Source organism: Erpetoichthys calabaricus, chromosome 11, assembly GCF_900747795.2.
Source record: "Erpetoichthys calabaricus chromosome 11, fErpCal1.3, whole genome shotgun sequence".
Taxonomy (NCBI): domain Eukaryota; kingdom Metazoa; phylum Chordata; class Cladistia; order Polypteriformes; family Polypteridae; genus Erpetoichthys; species Erpetoichthys calabaricus.
The window spans coordinates 147,555,586-147,581,697 of record NC_041404.2 but is presented as its reverse complement, the minus strand read 5'-3'; the positions used below and the strand labels follow the sequence as shown (position 1 = coordinate 147,581,697).

The following is a 26,112-nucleotide window of genomic DNA, read 5'->3' as shown; positions in this document are numbered from 1 at the left end:
GGCGTGAGGCATCTTTCTTCTTAATGCTGCCTCCCCAGCACACCACTGCGTAGAAGAGGGCACTCGCCACAACCATCTGATAGAACATCTGCAGCATCTTACTGCAGATGTTGAAGGATGCCAGTCTTCTAAGGAAGTACAGGCGGCTCTGTCCTTTCTTGCACAGAGAATCAGTATTGGCAGTCCAGTCCAATTTATCGTCCAGCTGCACTCCCAGGTATTTATAGGTCTGCACCCTCTGCACACAGTCACCTCTGATGATCACGGGGTCCATGAGGGGCCTGGGTCTCCTAAAATCCACCACCAGTTCCTTGGTTTTGCTGGTGTTCAGTTGTAGGTGGTTTAAGTCGCACCATTTAACAAAGTCCTTGATGAGGTTTCTATACTCCACCTCCTGCCCACTCCTGATGCAGCCCACGATAGCAGTGTCGTCAGCAAACTTTTGCACGTGGTAGGACTCTGAGTTATATTGGAAGTCCGATGTATATAGGCTGAATAGGACCGGAGAAAGTACAGTCCCCTGCGGCGCTCCTGTGTTGCTGACCACAATGTCAGATCTGCAATTCCCGAGACGCACATACTGAGGTCTGTTTGTAAGATAGTCCACGATCCATGCCACCAGGTATGAATCTACTCCCATCTCTGTCATCTTGTCCCTAAGGAGCAGAGGTTGGATGGTGTTGAAGGCGCTAGAGAAGTCTAGAAACATAATTCTTACAGCGCCACTGCCTCTGTCTAAGTGGGAGAAGGATCGATGTAGCATATAGATGATGGCATCTTCCGCTCCCACCTTCTCCTGGTATGCGAACTGCAGAGGGTCGAGGGCGTGTTGGACCTGTAGCCTCAGGTGGTGAAGCAGCAGCCGCTCCATGGTCTTCATCACGTGTGATGTTAGAGTGACAGGCCGGAAGTCATTCAGCTCACCAGGACGTGATACCTTTGGGACTGGGGTGATGCAAGATGTTTTCCAAAGCCTCGGGACTTTCCCCTGTTCCAGGCTCAGGTTGAAGATGCGCTGTAGAGGACCCCCCAGCTCTGATGCACAGACCTTCAGCAGTCGTGGCGATACTCCATCTGGATACACTACTTATATTTAAATAGCCATAGCAGGTGGCGCAGTGGAGACCAAGTTTCGCCTCCCGGGTTCTCTCTGCATGGAGTTTGCATGTTCTCCCCATATCTGCGTGGGTTTTCTTGAGTGGTCCGGTTCCCAAAGACATGCAGGTTAGGTGGATTGGTGTTTCTTAAAATGGCCCTAGTGTGTGGTTGTTGTGTGTGTGCGCACTGTTTCCCTGTCTAGGGTTTGTTCCTGCCTTGTGCCCAATGCTAGCTGGGATAGGCTCCAGCAGACCCCCATGACTCTGTTCGGGACTTACAATATTAATGAATACAACATTTATCATATGATACTGAACGTGTACAGTAGTCTCCTAGATATTGAAAGCAGCTGCTTATACTGCATATGTACTGTATATGAACATCCATTTTCCAACCCGCTGAGTCCGAACGCAGGGTCACGGGGGTCTGCTGGAGCCAATCCCAGCCAACACAGGGCACAAGGCAGGAAACAATCCTGGGCAGGGTGCCAACCCACCGCAGGACACACACAAACACACCCAGCACACACTAGGGCCAAGTTAGAATCGCCAATCCACCTAACCTGCATGTCTTTGGACTGTGGGAGGAAACCGGAGCACCCGGAGGAAACCCACGCAGACACGGGGAGAACATGCAAACTCCACGCAGGGAGGACCCGGGTCTCCCAACTGCGAGGCAGCAGCACTATCCACTGCGCCACCGTGCCGCCCGTATATGAACACTTTTACTGAATATTAACATTACTGTAGAGAACTATTAATAGCAAACATTTAATTTCTAATGTGTAAGTTTTTTATTTTATTTTTATGTATGTGTTAGCTTTTTTATGCACTAATTAATACAGTTGATCATCCACATAATTGTCACTTTCTTCTGCAGCTAATTGTTGAATCATTTTGTTTTGCGCAGTTTCACTTTCGTGGTCTTTTTAGGAAGTGTCTTATTTGGATTAGTTAGTGTGTTTATCTTTTTCCATCATAAATTTGTTTGTAGCTGGCAAGGGTAGCTTGCACATTCCTTTCCACAATCACAAAATGTTCTACATTCCTCTTCCATTGTTATATGCTCTGTTTATCGTGTGATCTCGGGAGGCTCAATATGACTATGATGGTCAACTGGTGCATCTCGAAAAGGTCTGTAAATACCTCTAGGGACTGCCATTGTAAGTATGAGTTGGACGTATATCACAAATTCATAGATCGAGGTATATCTGGGGTTACCTCTTTCAGTTCCTGTAGAAGTCATAAGTTATTGTACAGTGTTTCTTCTGGCGGCTCATCTAGAGCAACTTTTCTATTTTGGCAACACACTCTTATTTTCAACATGAAAAAGTCCAGCTTGACATTGATGACGTTGTTAATGTAACTCTGCTAAGCAGTTATCTTCAAAGAAACATTGAGGTAATGATGTAAAAACAATTCTTCCGTATGGTGGAAAGTTTTGACTACTTAATGATCCTTTTGATTGTAGCTGGACATTTGTCTTGTTGCTCTTCAATTCTGTATCCTAGACTTTGTTTTGCATGCCTATGAGCCATTATGTTTACCTGCTGTTCATTTTCTCTGTATTCACGATTACTTCTTGCTTGTGAATGTGGCTCAGTGCCTTGTCTTATTTTTTCTTGTTCTTCGTCTTGTAATTGCCTTCTGTGATTTGCTTGATGCTCAGCTGGTGTGAGAACATTAGAACACTCTAGACGAGAACAGGCCATTCAGCCTAACAAAGCTCGCTAGTCCTATTATTCCAAGTGTCTTATCGTTCTTTTTGTAAAGAAAAACTTTCTAATGTTTGTGCGAAATTTACCCTTCACAAGTTTCCAACTGTTTCCATGTGTTCTTGATGAACTCTTTTTAAAATAACAGTCTCGATCTACTGGACTAATTCCCTTCATAATTTTAAACACTTCAATAATGTCACTTCTTAATCTTCTTTTGCTTAAACTGTATAGGCTCAGCTCTTTTAACCGTTCCTCATAATTCAACCCTGTTGTTGCTCTTCTTTTTCTTTCTGTCATGATTTTGCAGTGACATTGCTGTAAACACACGACTATAGGTCACTTTGCCATCATTTAATGATCAATAAACTGAATACTTGCACTTGTTTATAAAGTTTGAACACATGTTTACTGTGTACTGGGTGATGGGGCTCCAGTTTGGCTAGTATAAAACTGTGTGCGTTGATAAAGGTGCCCTGTGATAGGCTTGATGCTCAACAGATGTTACTGCTCTCCTTTTCTTTCTTGTAGTATGGTGGTTATCACTTAGTTTCTCTTTGGCTTAAACACACAAGAACAAGTCACTTTGCTACCCTTTATAGCCATCAGGTTGCCCCTACCATAATTATCAACTCAGGATTGCTTCTTACTTGCTATGTATGTCAACATCTGGTGCTCTTACTCTTTTTTTGTCACTTAATCACCTTCGACAATATGCTTGACACTCAGCAAATGTTACTACTCTTCTTTTTCTTTCTGCCATTATGGTGGTTACTGCTAGGTTTCTCAATCGCTTTGGTCTAAAGACACAACCACAGGTCATAGCCCAACAGGTTGCTGCTACCTAATTTCCAAATCATGCCTGGTTGTAAGGTTTTAATTAAGACCAAGATCAAGATTCTAGCCTCATTAGACTGTGAGTAATTACATGACATATGGGACATGACAATAATGATGGTTTTTATTAAATCCTGAAAAAAAGCTTGCAATATGTGTGTGTTGTTTTTCCTTGCTTCTCCTCTGAAGTGCTGTATAAGCTTGTTAAATAAAGACTGAAAATAGTTAACATTGACTGTAATTTTTTCATTGGCTGAAATGGTACGTTGCTCTGAATGGCCTTTGCCTTCCTGTCCTTTTCTAAATATTTTTTTGCCTAATGAACTCTTTTCCATTTTTTTCTTTTATTTTAATGTGAATCTCTTGGGATACCATCTCCTTTGAGTGTAAGAATCTAGATAATGCTGGCCTTTTTAAGCAGTATTAAAATGAGTTTTGCTTATGTTCATAGGTGAAGGATTTTAGTCTGTTCTGTCTATACAATTACAGATAACACTTCAGTATATAAATATTATAGTTGTCTAGATTTGCAGGTTCTGGCCAGGTAAATTTCTCTGTTTTTATTTTGGGATACTCACTAAGTAAATTAAAATATTTGAAAGGTATTCAACTTTTAACATAACAGTGCAAAAACATGGGAAGATTAATAAAAACCACAAAATATCACAGTCCACACACATCAGGGTAAAGGTTAAGATTAATCTGGAGAATGTATCTTGCTTATAATTGAAAACAGGTGTAGTACAAATGATAAAAGATGGCTTACCTCAAGTGTTATGCATCTGTCACTGTCATTATATATATTATTTATCCAGTGACTTTGCAATGTCTCATGGGTTGTCTGGATTGCTTTTGATTATGTCTGTTGTTTTTCATAGGTCCAAGGCCCCCTGGAGTTGCCACCTTTCACACCAGTGTCTCCAGTTGTAACAAAGAGGATTACTATAATATACTGGGTGTACCACGCACTGCCAGCCAAAAGGAGATTAAAAAAGCATATTACCAGGTAGTTTAAGACATGTAAAGTAAATAACTATAGATAGATATAGATATACTGTGTGTATATATATATATATATATATATATATATATATATATAGATAGATAGATATTTTTAGTGAGAATCCATGCTCTTTTTAATTTGCCACTGTTATGTAACAGGCAGACTTCTGCATCCAGTGAGGTATTTTCACTAAGAATTCTTTGCAAAAAGGGAACTTATCCTGTCATGTATGCTGCTCATTAGCTTTCAGAGTTGTTCATGTATGTACTTTTAAAATTTTAACTTGAGACTCCAGCAATTTGGGGTACCCAATTGATCATCAAGTTTACGTTGAAAAGCTCCTGTGGCTAAAAACCTAAGGGTTAACAGAACTTGCAAAGAAGCAGGTAGAGCACAATCAAAGTCCACCTTGGTAAAGCCGGTGCCAGTTCAGCACACAGCTCCAAGAGGATAGCTCTTGGAAATCGAAATCGACTTAGAAGCCAGTCATCATCATCATCTATAAATATGTGCTCTCTTCAAATTCTTCCATTTGCAGTGTCTTCTAACAATGCTAAAGCAGCTATGGTAGTTGGAATGGTTTGGCCATTCCATGCACCCATTCTATTGTTACAGAATGATTACAATCAAGTGAATTAAGTTTGTAAATGATGTGCAATTCATTTCGGTGCATTTGATTAATCACGTGTCATGGATGAGAATCTAAAAAAGAAAGGGACACAGAAACAGTAGAACTGCTTTGACACTGGGCGCCACCTATATGGAAAACCGAGCAGAAACTTGCGTACACATGGTGTGAGGCTGCCGTGAAAATGGGTGTGGCTTTATGGCAAGTTTAGTTTTTACACATTTCGATGTGAGTGTGGAAACGGGTGTAGGCAACATTTTTGTGCTTACACACCATTTATACATGAAGCCCAAGGATCTGTTGATACTTATGTTTTCTAAATGCAGGTGTACCTCGACTTACGATGGGGTTACGGACTGAAGGACCAGTTGTAAGGCTAACGTTCAATTCTCTACACAGTACTGTGCAATACAAATACCAAGTCACACAAAATTAACATGGCAAGTAACTGCACTCCAGACAACTGCCACAGAAAATTACTGTATATTACAGTCCTCTACTTGTACACTACTTATATTTAAATAGCCATAGCAGGTGGCGCAGTGGAGATCAGGTCTAATGAAATATTCTGCACTGCTTATACCCCTGAGGCTGAGTTTCATTTATTTTCATTCACTTTATATCAGAGGTGAGAATGTAACCTTTAGGAATTTTGGAGTTTATTTTATATTGGATTTAGTCTGTGTGCTTATTTGTATATTTTTGGAATGAAGCCATTAGTCATAAAGAACCATTTATACCTGTGAAACTATAAAATCTTAACGGAACAGGTGTTAAGATACAGAGCCAAGGATTTGTAGTAGGTGCTTTGTTGTAATCTCACATTTAATTTTGGTTTCTTAGTGGATAAATATAAATTATTTTACATTGTAGTTGGCCAAGAAATATCACCCAGATACCAGCAAAGATGACCCCCAAGCAAAAGAGAAATTTACTAAACTGGCAGAAGCTTATGAGGTAATGTATGCATTTTTAATTCACATTATTCTAACAGCAAAATATATCATCAGGAAATGTCTGTATTTGATAAAAAGTTCTTGAAGGTGGTTATTATTTTTTTTTTTGGTTATCTACAAATCTACCAAAAATTAATCCTAGGTCATATTGGTCTTAGCTGGTCCATCTACCCATCAAGGATGCATTTTATTGTACGTAATTATAAATTTGGAGGTGGCTTCCATTTTCTTAATTTAACATTATACTGTTTTCTTCACTGGGACCACACTGCGCCTGTACTTTCACGTGCAGAATGCTTCAGATTTCTCTCTTTAGTGCAGTCGCCACTCCTGCTGGTTATTCTTTATAGTGCAGAGTTCAAAAATGAATAGATACAGTAATTCACAGTGTTTAAAAGAAATGCTACACCCAGAAATGAGAGCTGTTACTTACCTCATGTTTGTAGAGATGGTGGAGAGTTTTTTTTTTTTTTTTTTTGTCTCGGGGTGTAGAGCACAGCGAACCAAATCTCTCTACAATGGACTTGAATCGAGCCCCAGCTTGAACAATAACAGCTATCAAAACATCCTCATAAAACAAATCTCAAATTACTTGTGTTACATAATCCAAATGAATCCATATGACTGGTATTCAGGCCTAAATGTGTGCCTTTGCTAACATACCGTTAAGTAAACCACTTCAGGAAAATCCTCTTGTGCATGACAGTGAAACATAACAGTTCGATTCTCATTAAAAGAGTGATTTTTTTTTCTCCCAAGTTTACCACTGTGCCACAGTTAATCAACAACAAAACATGTGTATTGTATATTTAAAAAGTGTGAATATTGGTAAAAAGAAGTAACTGAATTAGGTAATAGACTCTATTGGCCATTCAGACATATAAAGCCTGTTCCAGGGATTTAAAGATACATTTTTGAGTGTAGATTATGTGTGGGCAATGGCAGAGTATTGTTGAAAATGGGTCAATTCTTCATATGATTTCCAGGAATTTCCTTTTTCTTATGAACAGTGAAGGACAATTGCCCATCATGCCCGAATATATTGTTTATCTCTTTGATGGTTGAATATTTTTCCAAAAAACACAGTTTTCTTGAAAGCACACAAAGCCATTGTTTCACATAGAAATCACCATAAAACGTCTGCTGCTACATGCTGTTGCTGCCAGTTTGTCAGGGATGCGTAGCATGCTGGCTGCCAGGCTGTCTTTGTGTGTGTTGGGGTTGTGGGAGGTTTCAGCAGCTATCACAGTGCATCGCAGTCTGGTTTGTACCTCTTGTCATTGTAAGTGGCGGTCCTCCCAGGTGAACGTTGCTGTAGGCGCATCAACTACACAAACCTGTTCAGCACCACGATCAGCCAATGCTAGTACCTCACATTCATTTTCGATCACTTGTATCAAAATCTGAGCCCGACAAGTCAGATCCAATTCAGCGATAATATGCAAAATGTCACCCATGGACTATTATGCTTTACGCATTCGCTTTTATCTCTCGCCAGATTTTGATGCCATTTTTTGCCATTGTTGGCTCCTCATTACTCACGTGAGTGCAGGGAATCTATATCAGACCTATAAAGCTAACCTTCCTACTAGTAAAAGAGAGTCCAAACTAAAACATATTGGCGGGTTTTGCCACCATTTACAGCTGATTACCACCATCAATCCCTCCTTTTGACAAAAGTGTGCATTCGTCCTGAAAGAGTTATATAACTAACATGATCAGTTCCTGGAAGTTTGTTTTTAGATTTAGTTATGTAAACAGTTTCTAGATATGAATGGATTTTGAATTGGATCCCTTATTTCTCCATCAAGTTGTGGTAGGAAATTCTGAGTCTTAGTTACCAACAGATGTTGTCTTGTGCCATATGCTTTGCACAAGTCAAAGTGAAACAAAGATAAACAAATGTTTGGTGGTCATGCTGTGCAAGCGATCTTTGTCCAAGTTTAAAAAATAGTAAAAATGGTGTAATAAATATAATTACATGTATTGATTTCTTCCAGCAGGCCTAATATTCTGTTTTTGCATCAGTCCTTATGTATTGGAAAATATGCAACCGATGCAATTTATTTATTTTAAATGCAGGTACTGAGTGATGAAGTTAAACGAAAACAGTATGATACATACGGCACTGCTGGATTTGACCCTGGACATGCAGGTTCCGGTCAGCATCACTGGCATAGTGCAAGTAGTATTGATCCAGAAGAGCTTTTCCGTAAGATATTTGGAGAGTTCTCTGCTTCAGGGTTTGGTGATTTCAACAGAGTATTTGACCAACCACAAGAGGTGAGGAAATTTAAGGTTTCTACTAGATATTTTGTATTTACAAAGACATACAGCCTGCCATGGGATGTAATGACTATTGGCCAAAGCTCTGGGCTACAAATCATAATAGTGCTCATCACCGATTCACCCTGAAACCCTTAGAGCCATGTGTAGTCTGTCAATGTCATTATACAAATAGGCAATAGCTGTGGCAACATGAATTCTTTGTTTCCTTAGTTAAATATAATGGTCTAATGTATTGTTGACCACATCTTCTGTAGTCAAAGTTGGCAGAGCTAAAGTTTGTCTTTGCGGCCTTGAATTTATATCAGAATTACTCAATCACAGGATAAAAGAGTCGCAATAAGAGTATCCTACCAAGATCTAAATGTGTTATTGTTGTAATTTTTCTTTTTGTTGTATTTGTTATTTATCATTGGGTGCGACTGCTGATCCTAATATGATGTTTGAGACTTTCTGTGACAAGACCCTGAAGGTTGCTGAGGGTTGTGTTTGTGTTCCCAGTGTTCCCAGAAGGAGGTGTTTCGTCTTGCAGGGCACTGTGGATATCATTGAGAGGAGTTGCAGCACATGCTTGATGGCAACTCTAGTCTGTAGCGTGCGTTCAGCCCTCATCCGCCTTCAAGAATGCACAGAGCGACAAGCAGAACAAGCATCTTGGCAGAAGCAGCACATAGTACACTTCTGCTTAGCGTGCGTTCAGCTCCCCCCCCTTCACAAAGCGAGCGGCAGAGACGCAAAGTGGCAAAAGGACAGCTGCTGTACAGGCTTTTAAGTGATTGCCGCAAAGCGCGACAAGCACAACACACAGCTGGCTAGCGGCAGCAGCAAGACACCAGCTGAACCGATCGCATCTGTTTAACGTGCGTTCAGACCCCCCCTTCACAACGCGAGCAGTGTTATAAGTGCCACAAGAAAGAGATTTAACCATGCCCAGGGCAGGAAATAAAAGACAAATACTGTTTTTACAAAAGTTTTAAAGTAAAAATGAAAATAATGCATATGTAACAATTCCCATGAAAATAACAATCTCTTTAAATTGTTTATCCAGTAAACCAAACCCGGAGGTGGGCAAGAGAAGCGAGCAGGGGGTGGAGCACCCTAGTAATAATAATAGTATTAATACATCCACGATGTAACGGGGGGCGCGATATAGTGGGGGATCACTGTAATCCAAAAAGCAGTGCTATTTATTGTCATTGCTACTATTATAAATTTGGCATAAATACAAAACCTACGTTAAAAGAATTTTAATTTTAACTTATTTTCCTCTCTAGTACATCATGGAACTGACATTCAACCAAGCAGCCAAGGGTGTAAATAAAGAGATTTCTGTCAATATTGAGGATTCGTGCCAGCGTTGTGATGGTAAAGGGTATGAACCTGGCACAAAGGTGCAGCATTGCCATTACTGTAATGGAACTGGGATGGTGAGTTGAATAACCCCTTATTTCTTTTTAAAATGGTGTATTTATATATTCACTCCGAACTTGATTAAAATTGGTTAGACAAGAGATAACCTGTGTGAAGCTTTTAATGAAGCCTGATGCCTGAGTTATATTTCCTTCCTAGGCTTTGCTCAGGCTCCTAATCCCCCATAATACTTCAAACCCTACCCCATGGTCATTATTTATAGCATTACTATTTCATTTCTGGAATTTGGTTTGTTGAGCATCTCAGTTCAGCAAAGATGCTGGTAAGGTAATGCTAGAATACTATAATGTGGTTTTAAAAAGGTGTAGAATAAAAGTTAACTTGGAAAGCCAAGCTAGCTTTTAAAAGTATCTGAAAATACTTTATTATGAAATTTAGTTAAAGGTACATTAGAATTGATTCTGGATATGTGATAATGTGTGTAGATATCTTAATCTGAATTGTTTACCATACTTCAGCCTCATTTTGAGTTACAGTAAATGTCAAGTACATTTTGAGATATATCAAAATGTAAAATCCTTGTTTTCAGTAGAACTTTTTGTTTTAAAGTATCTAGGAATCAATTTAGGGCATGCTCCATAAGTTATTTTAAGATATATAAAAAATATATAATTATATGAATATTAAAAGATCTTTTTTTTAAAATACAATGTGTTGTTTAATTTATTAGCACAATTTGTTTTCTGTTACTGATCGTACATCCACAAAGCAAACTAGTAACCTAACACACGCTCCATTTTAAAGTGCCTCAACCCTTCTTTAATTTCATTTTTAATTGGGGACTTATTTCTGGAGCTGATTTCTTTTAGTTATTTGAATGTTGCCAGATGGGGAAATTTTGTTTAAACTGTAGTAAAGCTGAAGCACTTAACTTGACAGTCTGCCAGCTTTTTACTGATAGAGGACCATTGTTGTGTGTAATCAAGGGCAGTGTGTAAAGCATTTTTCTATTTTGTCCTGCAGGAAACTATAAACACTGGGCCATTTGTTATGCGCTCTACATGCCGGAGATGTGGTGGCCGTGGCTCAGTGATTACAACCCCTTGCGTTTTATGTCGTGGGAGTGGACAAACTAAACAGAAGCGAATGGTAATGGTTCCTGTACCAGCAGGTGAGCAAAAACGTGTCATATTTACACAGATAAAAAGCGCGCATTCATCCATTTTGTAAATGCAGAAGTGTGTCATAATTCTGTTCATAAAATTTATCTTACGAAACTCGTTGAGTTTACCTGTTTAAATACATTTTTTCTACATTTCTGATCTAAACAAGGATAATTTAGCTCTTTAGAGTTATTAAAATATTTATTTAGATCATTAAATTATCACTAAATAGATTTTATTGAGAAATTCTCATTGTATTAACAATGTAAATACTATGTCGTGATGTGTTTCAGGAGTGGAAGATGGACAGACAGTACGAATGCCTGTTGGGAAGAAAGAGATATTTATAACTTTTCGGGTAAGAACTCTGGGGTTGGTTGTTAATATTCTAATATCAAAAGAGTTCTAGACAATTGTAAATTCTTTCATAGCACGTTAGCATAGCAAGAGGGACACATTTTGTGTTTAGAAATGTGACAAGAACTGAAGTAGGCTGTTTATGCAAGACAACCAACTATTCTGGAACAGCTGAAGCAGGTTTGTAGGAATTATTTAGAAATATGCATAAGAGACCGAACTGTAAGAATAACACACTTGGTTTCGGCCTTAGCTGCTAAAGGATGTGCCACAACATAATTACTTTAGCATATTAACTAATATTCAGTTAATGTGTTTATTTTTCTGTTGTATACATCAGCTCCTGTAAGCAATATGTAGAATATATAATATCTCTTTTAGAATAGTTCTTATTATAAACAAGATTGATTGTAAGTGTAACAATGAATCACATATTCTTAGTCTGCATTTTAAATTTGTTCATCTTATAAATATGGGAAAAAATATATACAAGTTGCTTAATATTGTTAAAAGCTAAAATTGAGTTTTCCTTCTGCTCCTTACAGGTCCAGAAGAGTCCTGTGTTCAGGAGAGATGGGCCAGATATTCACTCTGACCTTTTCATCTCAGTAGCTCAGGCAATCCTGGGAGGCACCGCCCGAGCGCAGGGCCTGTATGAGACACTTAATATAGCAGTGAGTATAAAGGGGCCTTATAAGTTTGCTCTTTTTTTCTTTCTGTCCTTAAGGCATCTTCCTTTCTTAGTATATTATTACGAGAGAAAACTAATTGTTTTCAATTCGATTGATTTTACTGTTTTCAATTCGATTGATTTTACTGTTTTCAATTCGATTGATTTTACTAAGTATATAGATCTGTTTTGATGAGTTGTTTAAAAACACTGCATCCACTGCTGTGGCTCAATTGTGAAAATCTCAGTTTGTAACTCGATTTATTTATTTATTTGTTTTTTTAATCTCTTGGCTCCGCCTTTAGGTTTCTATGTATGTATGCTATGTCCATTTATTGATATATCCTGCCAATTTATTTTTACTTAATAAAAAGTTGGTCGCTCACAAAAAAAAAAAAACACTGCATCCAGTAAATGCCCCTAGCATAATTGTTTTAGAATATTAGTTTCCAATTACAGTGGAAGAGGTAGTGCATTACAGTAATCCCTCCTCCATTGCGGGGGCTGCGTTCCAGAGCCACCCGCGAAATAAGAAAATCCGCGAAGTAGAAACCATATGTTTATATGGTTATTTTTATATTGTCATGCTTGGGTCACAGATTTGCACAGAAACACAGGAGGTTGTAGAGAGACAGGAACGTTATTCAAACACTGCAAACAAACATTTGTCTCTTTTTCAAAACTTTAAACTGTGCTCCATGACAAGACAGAGATGACAGTTCTGTCTCACAATTAAAAGAATGCAAACATATCTTCCTCTTCAAAGGAGTGCGCGTCAGGAGCAGAGACTGTCATAAAGACAGAGGAAAACAAACAAATCAATAGGGCTGTTTGGCTTTTAAGTATGCAAAGCACCGCGGCACAAAGCTGTTGAAGGCGGCAGCTCACACCCCCTCCGTCAGGAGCAGACAGAGAGAGAGACAGAGAAAACAAACATGCAAAAATTAATACGTGCCCTTCGAGCTTTTAAGTATGCGAAGCACCGTGCAGCATGTCGCTTCACGAAGCAGCTGCACAGAAGGTAGCAACGTGAAGATAATCTTTCAGTATTTTTAGACGAGCGTCCGTATCGTCTAGGTGTGCGAACAGCCCCCCTGCTCACACCTCCTACGTCAGGATCAGAGAAAGTCAGCGCGAGAGAGAAAGAGAAAGGTAAGTTGAGTAGCTTCTCAGCCATCTGCCAATAGCGTCCCTTGTATGAAATCAACTGGGCAAACCAACTGAGGAAGCATGTACCAGAAATTAAAAGACCCATTGTCCTCAGAAAACCGCAAACCAGCAAAAAATCCGCGAAATATATATTTAAATATGCTTACATATAAAATCCGTGATAGAGTGAAGCTGCGAAAGGCGAAGCGCGATATAGCGAGGGATCACTGTACTCTCAGGACACAGGGAACATCCAGTTTTTGATTAAAAAAAAAGTTTTTAATTTAGTTTCTAAAACTTTCAGATTGTTAATATAAATGTTATGCTTGACTATTTTTCTGTAATGCACTGGCACCCAGTCCAGGGTTAACTTCTGTCCTGTGCATAATTGCTGCTGAGGTAGGCATTGCCCACCACAACCCTTAATTGGAAAAGCAAGTTAGTTTTTCTGTGTTGTACTTGAAAGAAATCTGCAAAAATATTTTTACATTTTATCACATGGCTTATAATAAATTTTTGAATAATTTGTTATTGTTGCTACATTGTACCAGTTTGAAATCTGTTAGTCTATAATTTCTTCTGATATATTGTTCATATTTCTGTGTTTTAAAATGCTGTCATCTTAAGAATTTTTCATCCTTTAATATTTTTTACTCTTTAATTTTAAATTTACATTTGTGTACCTGGCAGATACCACCTGGATCTCAAGCTGACCAGAGAATTCGACTGGCCGGAAAGGGTATCCCTCGAGTAAATAGCTACGGATATGGAGATCATTTCATTCATATAAAAATTCGGATCCCAAAGTATGTGCCTTTGACAACAAAATCTATTACTCTCGATGTTTCTGATCCAAATCAACAATACAGTTCATATTTAGTATATTTTTGTACGCCACCCTTCACTGAGTACAGGCTTACAGTGCTTTAACAAGCTCACAGGTAAATGTTATCACAGACTTGACAAATGACAGACTGTATAATACACACACATAACGATACACACCGGAAGACTGAGCAGTTCCAACCTGGTTAACATAAATGGAACCAAAAAATATCTATCCAGTAACATAATTATAAAACTATTGTTATTTGACAGCAGAAGGAGAGGATAATAAAAACTCCAGTCAGCAGAATCTCTGGGAGATTCTGGGAGATAAATTTCTAGGGGCTCCTCCACCAGTGGTAACAGTCAAAGTCAAAAAAAAAAGAACAATTTCAGACACTAGCTATAAAATAGAACTAACAAACACATGAAAGGCAACCATTTAGAAAATAAACTAAATGGTCTATTTATCAGGTATTTACATTTTTTATTTACTGTATCAATATGTTGTCCAGATTGTTAGGATTTTCAATTACCAATTTATTTCCAATCTTTTCTAAATGTCTGGGTAAAATGTACATTCTAGAAAAATGCAAACCTACATTAGGATGTTGCAATGGAGTTTTAGCAGGCATTATGTGTATGTTGTTCTCATAGAGACATAATGAGCCCAGCACTTCACTCTTAACTTCATTCACACATTTTTATAATTTGTTTTTCTGAAGTAAATCTTGGCAGTAACATTACTTGCACCAGTGAAAATGTCTTTTTGAATGATAAAGTAAATACCATAAAGTTTATTTCTGTTACACAGCTATATAAAAAGTACAGGATTTCTTTTGTCATACAAATACAATATGGTGATTACTATTTTTGTTTAATGTTGTGGCCCCGGAACAATTTAAAAACACTGCAGAAGGTCTTATAGTATAATACTTTTCCAGTTTGAATGCAGTTTACTTATGTATTCTGACAAATATATTGTTCTTTTCACACTGTTTTTGAAGGTGTGTTTGTATGCATGGATGCACTTTTCCACCACTTTGTAAATGAAATTCTGGGTATTATGTTTTTTTCTTGCCATACCAGTACACTGTTTATGTTGCTGTAACAATCACCTGCTTTACACATTCCAACAAGTATTTTTGTTTGCTGGGATTAAAATATTTTATCAGTGCAAAGTCTAACCTCACTCTTGAAATTTCCTTGTTTAGGATTTTTGAATGTCTTGTTTTTGTGTTGATGCATGTTTTTTTTGTTATAGGAATTTGACAGACAGGCAGAGAGATTTGATTTTAAGTTATGCTGAGGAGGAGTCAGATGTTGATGGAACAGTAAACGGAATTACAAATACAACTTCTGGTAAGTTAGATTTTAATGTACAAGTAGTGACATCTCAAGACAGACAGACACATAGATAGATAGATAGATAGATAGATAGATAGATAGATAGATAGATAGATAGATAGATAGATAGATAGATAGATAGATAGATAGATAGATAGATAGATAGTTTCCAAGTGCTTTTGCTTTTTTTGCTTTTGCTTGGTTTCATGACAAAACTAAGAGGAACACATTTTTTAAATTTCACCGAAGAGGCAGTGTGAACGTGTAGCTCCATAGATGTGCCTCAGTCGACCGTGTCATTTAGTATAAAATAGTCTTGCATTGCATTATGAAGCTAGATTTAACCATCCAAACATTATTTCCATTGATAGGCATCAGCTTCCCCATGACCCTGCCCTGGATAAGGGGGTTACGAAAATGGATAGATGAATGGACATTCTGTGAATTTATAGATTTAAAGCCACATTTCCCCCTGGGGACAAATAAAGTGCTATCCATCCATCCACCTCTATCAACTTTCATAGTACAACATGATGAAACAATATTAGTGAAGGATATGTTACAAATTATAAAAATCTGCAACTTCAGACTTTAATATTTTTATTTTTATAAACATACAGTCATATAAAAACGTTTGGGAGCTCCTCATAATTCTTTGAAAGCTCAGCCAATGATAAAGAAAAATACAAAGTAGCAACTTCCTTTTAATATATGACATGCCTTATGGAGACAGTAGGATTTCAGCAGTGACATTAAGTTTATTGGATTAACAGAAAATATGCAATATGCATCATAACAAAACTAGACAGGTGCATAAATGTGGGCACCCCAACAGAGATATGACATCAATACTTAGTTGAGCCTCCTTTTTCTAATATAACAGCCTCTAAACGCTGTCCTCCTATAGCCTTTGATGTGTGTCTGGATTCTGGATGAAGGTATTGTTGTCCACTCTTCCATACAAAATCTCTCCAGTTCAGTTCAATTTGATGGCTGCCGAGCCTGGACAGCCTGCTTCAAATCATCCCATAGATTTTCGATGATATTCAAGTCAGGGGACTGTGACGGCTATTCCAGGCCATTGTACTTCTCCCTCTGCATGAATGCCTTTGTAGATTTCGAACTGTGTTTTGGGTCATTGTCTTGTTGGAATATCCAACCCCTGCGTAACTTCAACTTTGTGACTGATGCTTGAACATTATACTGAAGAATTTGTTGATATTGGGTTGAATTCATCCAACCCTCGACTTTAACAAGGGCCCCAGTCCCTGAACTAGCCACACAGCCCCACAGCATGATGGAACCTCCACCAAATTTGACAGGAGGTAGCAGGTGTTTTTCTTGGAATGCGGTGTTCTTCTTCCGCCATGCAAAGCACTTTTTGTTATGACCAAGTAACTCAATTTTTGTCTCATCAGTCCAAAGCACTTTGTTCCAAAATGAATCAGGCTTGTCTAAATGAGCATTGGCATACAACAAGCAACTCTGTTTGTGGCGTGAGCACAGAAAGGGCTTCTTTCTCATCACCCTGCCATACAGATGTTCTTTGTGCAAATTGTGCTGAATTGTAGAACGATGTACAGATACACCATCTGCAGCAAGATGTTCTGCAGGTCTTTGGAGGTGATCTGTGGGTTGTCTGTAACCATTCTCACAATCCTGCTCATATGCCGCTCCTGGATTTTTCTTGGCCTGCCAGACCTGCTGGGTTTAACAGCAACTGTGCCTGTGGCCTTCCATTTCCTGATTCCATTCCTTACAGTTGAAACTGACAGTTTAAACCTCTGAGATGGCTTTTTGTAGCCTTCCCCTAAACCAGGAGACTCAACAATCTTTGTTTTCAGATCTTTGGAGAGTTGCTTTGAGGATCCCATGCTGTCACTCTTCAGAGGAGAGTCAAATGGAAGCACAACTTGTAATTGACCTCCTTAAATACCTTTATATCTCATGACTGGACACACCTGTTATAATAAAAAGGTTTTTTCTGTAACAGGAGAAGGGATAAAATAAAGGAGTAAGAGGGGGTTGGTCGCTTCAGTGCAAAACCAGCTACAAAGATTGGAATGTTTGGGATGATAGCGAAAGAATGTGCAAAAACTTCTTTCTCATAAAGGGTTTCAGAATGTTTTAGGGAAAGGTTAATTAATGCAAGATGTTTTTCTGTAAGTTGTTTTGATGTCTCTAAGAAGGGTTGTTTTAGGCTTAGTAGAGATAACACATAAGTTGTCCCGTGGGAAGATGTGTGCAGAAACTGATCACTTCTGTATACACTGCTTACACGTAAGCCATTTTGGGCAAGGACACTCAATTAGTATATAAGGGAAGGTTCCGCCCTCAGTTTCTTTGGAAGCTCAACCGTGGGGAACGTGCACACCGCCCGGTATTGGACCAGGCTCACGAGTTGATCCTCTGACGAGACTGACACGCGGGCTCCCTCAGTCTACTGGTCTAGGATGATGGCTCTGGGTCTTTATATATATTACTGTAAGTCAATAGTACAATTCCTATATCTGCATGTATATTGCTATTATATTGTATGTAACTGATATTATATTTGAACAAGTAAACAATTGAAGTATTGGACCTTTCCTCTCTGATTCTTGCCTGCTTATTTTCTGTTAAAACCTTTGAACCATTTTCCCAAACTAAAACACCTGTCTATGAAATTCAAGGCGTAACGAGCTCATCCAACCAATTTGGTGTTGTAAGTAATCAGCATTGAGCAGTGACAGGCATTCAAATCAGCACAATGACAAGGGGACCCACATTTGTGCACAGCCAGTTTTTCACATTTGATTTAATTTCATACAACTAAATACTGCGTCACTAAAAATCTTTGTTTGGAAAACACCCCAGTGCTCCTAGGAAATGAAAGACATACCAGTGTTATCTTTTTTGTTGAAAGTAAATTATTATGCAGGCTGAGAGGGGTTCCCAAACTTTTTCATATGACTGTATTTAAATAATAGATATGCTGTTTTGCCTTTTAGACCATTTATGCTCAAATAAAAAAGTTGTTTTTTTAATAGTACATTTAAACTTGAGAATTGAAAAACAGAATTCAGAGAAACAAACAAAACCATAAAATGGATGCTTTATTCTTTTTAACCTTCATGAAGCTCTATGAACCTTTCTCTCTTTCTTTTATGTATTAATATGAAAGTATTAATATTTTTTAAAAACAGTACTCACAGAGAGTTATGAGAGAGCAAGCTGTTTCTTTCTAGTATTACCTTGAATGGAAAACCGCTTAAGTGTTTTGGAGGTTTTGTTGTCTTAAAAGCAGAGAAAGAGAACTTGCAGGGATAACCTTTTCTTCCTTTCACTTTTAACTATCCTGTTTTTTCTTTGTCTTCTTTTCTCTCCATATAATTTCCTAAGCTTCTGGAAAACGCTTTTAGTTATCATTATTCCTTTAGGATTGAAAAGTTTCCCAGAGAAACTCTCATTACATAATTTATTTGCCACTAAGGCTTTACAACTCATCCTCTGCTATCTCAGTACTTTTTCTACACATGAGCTTTACTTTTCAGATATCCTGTAGATCAAGCAATATTGGTAAAATAGTAAACATTATTACTAGTGACCACTGAGTCAGGAAAACAAACTGGTTTCTTTCTGCTGACTTAAGTAAATTTAGTATCCTTCAAATGTTTAGTATGGGGCTAACCCAGCAACTTTTTGTGTTTAGGTAGGCAAACCGGGGGTGACCATTTTGAGGCAGGGCAGACAAGGCCTGAGGAGGGGCAGGACAAGGAGGAGGGATTCCTCTCCAAACTTAAACGCATGTTTAGCTCCTGAACATCCCCAGGCAAGGTAGGATTTTTTTTCCATTTTAACATTTATGGTGTTGTTACTGTCACCTGCCTTGCTGGGGGAAGTTTAACCCCTCTTCAGGCCTTGTGAGTGGTGCAGATGCTGTTATACTAGACTGCATGAAACATTTGAAAGTATGCATTGTTTGTGTCACACTATTTTTGGAACACCTACACAGCAAGTTCTTTTCAGTACATTTTATAGAATAATATTCTCATTGTCACGCCTTTTTGTTCATTAGAGTCATGTCAGTTGTTCTCAAGGTGTGGTTCCCAAGTGTGAGTCAAGGTGTCCACAAGGTGACAGTCATCAGGGCAAAGTGACTTTTAAATCGCTCAGATAAATTTATCTGTTATGAACCGATGTAAACATTTATAACAAAAAAAAAAGCTGACATCGGTGATACTTGCATATGGTGCTTTGTGAAAGTATTTCCCTTTAATGAATAAACAGTTTAAATGTACTATGGACAATGCTAAATCGACCCGGGTACATGGATTATAATAATAATAATAATACGTTTTATTTATGTAGCGGCTTTCATACACTCAAGGACATTTTACAATTCAATACAGACATTAACAAGACAGTAGAAATTACATACACGAAAAAGAATAATACTCATTGAAAAGATATGTTTTTAACAGACGTTTGAAATTAATAATAGACTAGACAAAGAGCCTGTTTCGAAAACGTAAGATGAAACGGGCACGAGTTTGTGTCAGCAGTGTATGAAGAACAAATGATAAGTGACGAAGAAGTTGTTTTGTAATGATTGTAGTCCGCTTTACTCAGTACTGTACAGGCTTGTACTGTTAGTTGATGAATGTTCCAGGCCTATAGTATAATATTGAATGATGAATGTTCCAGTAGAATATGGAATAGTAATAAGTGTAAGCACCACAAACCTGATATAGGTGTATTGAATGAATGTGTAATTAGGCCTCGAGCTGTAGTCGAAATCGCCTTTCAGGCCTCTAGAGCTTTAATCAAAGTCGCCTTTACTATGAATTTTCACGGCCGTAAATCCGCTGCCTGCCGCGATGACGGTCTCGTAAGGTTTTTCGGGCAGCTGTGCAGAAGGCGACTGCACATTCGGCTTCGGACAGACGTGAGTGAGTGAGTGAGTAGGCTGGCGAATTATATATAAGATTTTTCTTCGCAAAGGCTGAGAGGGAGAGAATTCCAAATTTTAGGGGCTATCACTCTGAAAGCTCTGCCACCCATAGGTATTAACCTATATTTAGGTACAGTGAGTAACTTAGCATCTGATCATTGTAATGCACAGGCAGAAGTGTAAGGAAGCAGCAGCTCCGACAGATAATGAAGGCTTTAAAGGTGAGCAGGATAATTTTATATTTGATTCTTGAAGAAACTGGTAACCAATGTAAATCATAGAGGACAGGAGTGATGTGAGCAGATTTTTTAGTGTGTGTAAGTAAACGAGCAGCAGAATTCTGAACATACTGTAATCTATTGATATATTTAGTCGGGAGGCCAGAAAACAAAGCATTGCAATAGTCCAGATGGGTGTAGTGATGAAAGCGTGAATAAGTGTCTCAATATCTTTCACACTGAAGAAAGAATGGAGATGAGCAATGTTGCGAAGATGAAAAAAGGCTGTGTGTACTATTGAGCTAATGTGTGATTGAAAAGTAAGAAGTTGATCAAAGATGACGCCCAAATTACGGACTGATGCTGAGGGTTCAACCAGGATCCCATCACTGTCAATTTTTAGCCCATGAAGGGTAGAGAGGACAGATTTAGTACCAAGTAATTAGCAACTGATTAGCTATATTGTCTCATTTTCACTTAATGTCCTTCATTTAACCAGGCACAGCAAATAGGCTTATACAGTGGAACCTCAGGTCACGACCGTAATTCATTCCAGAACTCTGGTCACAACCCGATTTGGTCGTGACCCGAAGTAATTTCCCCCAAAGGATTGTATGTATATACAATTAATCCCTTCCGGACCGTACGAGCTGTATGTAAATATGTATTTTTTTAAAAATAGTTAATTATACCATAGAATGCACAGTGTAATAGTAAAGTAAATGTTTACTTACACGGCCAGCCGTCCTTCTTCTGGTCACTCCAGCTCCTTGGCCGCTTAGCTGGAGTGACCGCTTCCTTCTGCCCCACCGAGTGTCGGCCAAAACATCCCTACTTGGGCTCTCTCTCTCGCTCGCTGCATAGGGAATGCACGGGGAGAGACTGAACACGTGCGGAAATCATCGGCGCGTACGAACCATAAGGGAAACTGGCTTGTTAGTCACCCGAGTGTGTGGTCGTGAACAGATGCAAAAGTTTGGCAAACTTTTTGGTCATAACCCGATTTGTACGTGGTCCGAGACGTTCGTGACCTGAGGTTCCACTGTACATGTTGTTTCACAAGGTAGGAAAACATTTGAACAAATGGCTTTGACTAGGTGTTGTTTTTAGGACTTCATTGTAACAGAAATAATGGCCAGTGTGGGAAAAGTTTACATGCTTCTTCTTCTTTTTTTTTTTTTTTTTTACTGACCACAAGTTAACAAATTTATCTTTCAATCCTAAATATATTGTCTGTATAGTTTAATACAGTGACAACTACACTTGTGTTCCCAGGGTGTGCCTGACATCTTTCTCCATAGTTTAGCATTGTCCCACAGTTTTCTCCTTCTGAACCAATATGCACAACACTTTGTCCTCCTTACTTTTGTTGGTATTCTGCTATTAACCAGCACTGACGTCCTTTCAGATATAGTTCCGTTCAAACGTTTAGATAACCCAAGCCCTATTACATTTGTTGATATTTGACATAAAAAATAGTAAATGCAACCCTGACAGCAAACAAACTGGTATTTTTGTGAAAATATTACTGTACAGTTAATGGGTTATTTGATGAACTGGGGAAAAAAATAAAGGATTAAATGTAGCATATGCAAAATTTTGGGCATCCATTCCAACATAAGGCCTCAGAACTTAATAGGTTGTTAGTCTGGTCAGGAATTGTCAGTTGATGAGCAACTTGACACTTTAAACATTGCAACATTCAACAACCATGTGGTCTTCTAAGCAATTGACTGATGATCTCAGAATTAAAGTAACCGATGCTTACAAAGTAGGAGAAGGCTATAAAAGGATATCAAGGGGCTTCCAGCTAGCAATTTCCACAGTCCCAAAATGTCACTAAGAAATGGCGATTAAGTGGAAAGGTGGAGATGATGATAAGATCTGGAACACCAAGAATACAGACTGATAAAGTAACAGGTGGGCAAAGCAAAACCTCCATATGACTCGAAGGGATGTGCAGGCAGGTTTAGCTGAGAAAGGAGTGGCAGTGCACTGCTCTGCTATGCAATGTTACGTACATGGATGTATGGCGTACACGGAAGAGCCATCAAAAGGAAACCTTACCTGTCATCTTGTCACAGAACATGTCCACATAGGACAGAGGCTTTTTAGAACCAAGTGCTATGGACAGATGAAGTTATAAAAACAAAGTCTTTGACCACAACCACAAAACATTTGTTTCAGGATGGGATGGAGCAGCATTTGAAGAAAAGAACACCTTGCCAACTGTCAAGTACTGGGTAGACTGGTCCTGTTATGCTCTGGGGCTGTGTGACAGATGGTGGCACAGAAAACATTATATGAGTGCAGGGAGCAATGGAGTTAACTAAATATCAAGCAATCCCCGAGGAGAGTGTCAGAAAGTCAGTCAGGTAACTAATGGTGAATAGCAATCCAAAAATATACTTTGAAATTTGCTGTGCAATACCTCAAGAATCCCAAAGTGAAGCTTTTGGAATGGCCTTCACAGTCCGTGGCTTAAGCATCATAGAAAATCAGTGGGTAGATCTTAAATGCGCTATGCACACAAGATAGCTCAAGAAGGAAAACTCCTAAGAAGAATTGTGGACCATGTCCAAAACAACAATTCAGAGACTCACTGCTGGCTCCAAAAAAATGCAGGCCTATTTTTGCCAAAGGGGTGTTACCAGGTGCTGTTTTAGCAGGGTGCCTAAACCTTTGCAAATGCCACATTTACACCTCTGTTTAAATGTTTCTTAGTTTATCAAAAACTGTGAACTCTGCATTTTCATAAAAATGACAGTGTTTTAGTTTGTTTGCTGACCAATTTGTCTTTTTCTACTTCAAATGTCAACAAGATTTATAATCTGGTTAAAGGTGTCCAAACTTTATTATATCTTCACACGCTGTTTACTCACTTAAATGGACACCTGTCTGTTTTGACACCTTTGGAGCCGGACTTTCGTGTCACCCACTGCATTCGGATCCCAATCCAGGTGGTGCGTTGTGCGGTAGGTGCGACAACGTGCTGTCAACCCCAAACTTTCTTGCTTACTGCATAAAAAATTGTGACGCATATCAGGTTTTTACCATCTAATCAGCCTGGAGCAATTGGACTACATTAATGGGTCAAGCGATATTCTGCAGATCTGTCAAGAGCTGCAGTAAAGCTGTGCTGCTTTTTAAAACCCGAGTGTCTGCTGCCCTGTGGTGGAAGCTCAATACCTCCTCAGTGCCACTTTGTCCCTTGTGGCACTCCTCTTTACCCGTTAATAGGATGCAGTTAGTAGAATTGTTTTTTTAAATTGTGTTATAGTATAAATGCAGAAATATAAAATAATGAACATCAGCTGTGTTATTTAATAGCAGGGGCAGGCAAAAGCCCTTCTTGGTGGGTTGTAGTGGCTGCAAGTTTTTGATCCAACCCAATTTCTAAATGAGAAGTCAGTTATCGCTTAAACTTCATCTCCCTTAAGATTGCGCACCTTTAATTGTTTCTTTTAGTCTTAAACAGCTGTATTCAGAGTTTGTAGTGAGTCCTTACTTAGCAGTAACAATCAAATGACAAAGTAACAGTTCTCCATTTTAACATGTTTCTATTTATATCTTGAAATATGTGGTTTGATGAAATACTTAGAAGGAACCTGCAGAGGGTAAAAGTGAAGGAAAGAGAATCACTCATTCGCTTCAGACTGCAACACATCCTTGGGAAGGAAAAAAAAATCTCTCAAGAAAACAATAACCTGACATGGTGGCAGGAAAGCACAAACCAGCCATAAAATTAAGTAAGATCTGTTATTGGCAAGGTATTGCATCTAATTGGTGAAAGTAATCGAGTTGGAACAAAAACCTGCAGCCACTGCGGCCCTCCAGGACCAACTTTGCCTACCCCTGTTTCAGAGGATATGCATAGCAATAATGTAGATACCCATCTTGATTTTGCTATTTACTTGGGGGCTCTGCCCCCTGCTCGCTTTGCTCATCCACCCCCGGGTTTGGTTAATCGGATATACAGTTTAAAGAGATTATTTTCATTTCATTCATTTTTTTATTTCTTTGATATTTGCCAGTAATAAAGCTGTAGTGAATGAGTTATTCCCCAAGGGGCGGCCTACACACCAGCCACTTGCGTCTCTGCCACTCGCGTTGTGAAGAGGGGGGCTGAATGCACACTCCTCCCGAAACACCTTCTTAGACGGTGATACAATGGGAAAGCAATATTTTTTTTTTTTTAACCTCCTCTTTGCTGGATCAGCTATTGTCTTGTTGCTGCCACCGTGCTGCGTGATCTGCATGTTGCGCAGCGTTTTGAACATTTAAAAGCCTGTACAGCAGCTGTCCCTTTGTCTCATTGCCTCCGAGAAAATCACATCTCGTCTCCTTCCAAGATTTTTTTTTATAACAGAGACATTAAATATTTGTCACCATTATATCAAAAGCAGTGTTTTATATGTTTTGTGCTACTAAGTATTAAAGACAAATTCTTGAAGTGTAAGAAGTGCGCCTCTTGTAGATAATAAATCTTAATAAATGATAAATCATTCTCCTTTTTTTTTTTATTGCAGGGAAGCGGTCAACTGGGAACTAGATTATGGATGTGCCACCTCTACGGCTACAGCGATCAGAAGAATTTACAGCAAAATTCAAAACCCCTGGCATCCCACCTATGCCTGGCTAGTGATTAGCTCAGCAGGCCTGTTCACGCCATTGTCTACTTGTCTAACTAGAGCGATCCGTATCTGTGGCCGAGATAGTCATAGGTTTGAGAGTGATTTGGAAAGCTTTTCACAATCATCCAATTCTCCTAACGTACATAAGTAGCTTCTAGTCAGTCACTTGAACGTCACTTTTCTTTCCAAAGAGACTTTTGCTACACAAGGTTTATGTTGGTGTGACCTGAGGTACTACGGTCGAGCTGTGTCCTACATGCCATTCTGTCAAATGTATGCGAGTGTGGGTTGACAAGGTGTTTTTCAAGAGAGACAATTAGAGAGGAGTCTTCAAAGCTGAATATTTTTTGAAATATTTATATCGAACATGCTCTGGCATATCAGATGAGCCTCGTATTGTGTTCCTGACCGACCTCAGGTATTGTTGGATATGTAAGAGAGCTTGTCAACTAAAGGTCTGCTATAGCCGTGCTATGTATGAACTTGGCGTTCATGGGTAAGACTGTGTACAGTAATATCAGTTTGTAAATAAAAATAGGAGGCAAGTATTTAAGTCAGATCTTGTTTCTGTTATCTATTGCACAGTCCGTTGTCCTTGCAATATAATAATAATAAACTAATTTGATTTATTAGTCTTGCCATAGTAATTATGTTTTTGTTCAATACATACTTTTTGAATTTAACAATCTGGGGAAAGGCTGCATGAAGGTAGTAATAATAATGATGGAAATTAATAAAACATGAAAAAGCTGACAAAATTTTCATTTTACAGATGTACACTGTAGTTTGAGTTGAGCCTCTTGAAAGAATACAGCCATGTCAAAGTTAGTGCCATAAAAAATAAAGCGATGGACAAGAATTCAGCACCCTTGTACTAACTGATTGACGTCCGAAGTCTATAAAATGTTTATGTATAAAGCCTA

At 38.6% G+C, this 26,112-nt stretch overlaps 1 protein-coding gene across 2 annotated transcripts in view; it reads left to right on the top strand.

Annotated features, from left to right (window-relative positions):
* The window catches only part of dnaja3a (DnaJ heat shock protein family (Hsp40) member A3a), a 30,926-nt gene extending 5,105 nt beyond the window's left edge, over positions 1–25,821 (top strand). The window contains exons 2-12 of one of the 2 annotated variants that reach the window (XM_051933437.1): positions 4,528–4,655; positions 6,154–6,237; positions 8,319–8,519; positions 9,797–9,949; positions 10,917–11,064; positions 11,350–11,414; positions 11,959–12,087; positions 13,923–14,038; positions 15,322–15,419; positions 19,096–19,220; positions 25,085–25,821. In XM_051933437.1, the coding sequence (XP_051789397.1) occupies positions 4,528–4,655; positions 6,154–6,237; positions 8,319–8,519; positions 9,797–9,949; positions 10,917–11,064; positions 11,350–11,414; positions 11,959–12,087; positions 13,923–14,038; positions 15,322–15,419; positions 19,096–19,205 (1,232 nt within the window). In that variant the 3' untranslated portion in view covers positions 19,206–19,220; positions 25,085–25,821. The remainder of the gene's footprint in view (positions 1–4,527; positions 4,656–6,153; positions 6,238–8,318; positions 8,520–9,796; positions 9,950–10,916; positions 11,065–11,349; positions 11,415–11,958; positions 12,088–13,922; positions 14,039–15,321; positions 15,420–19,095; positions 19,221–25,084) is intronic. The other variant, XM_028814290.2, reaches the window with a different exon arrangement.
* The last annotated feature ends 291 nt before the right edge of the window (positions 25,822–26,112 follow it).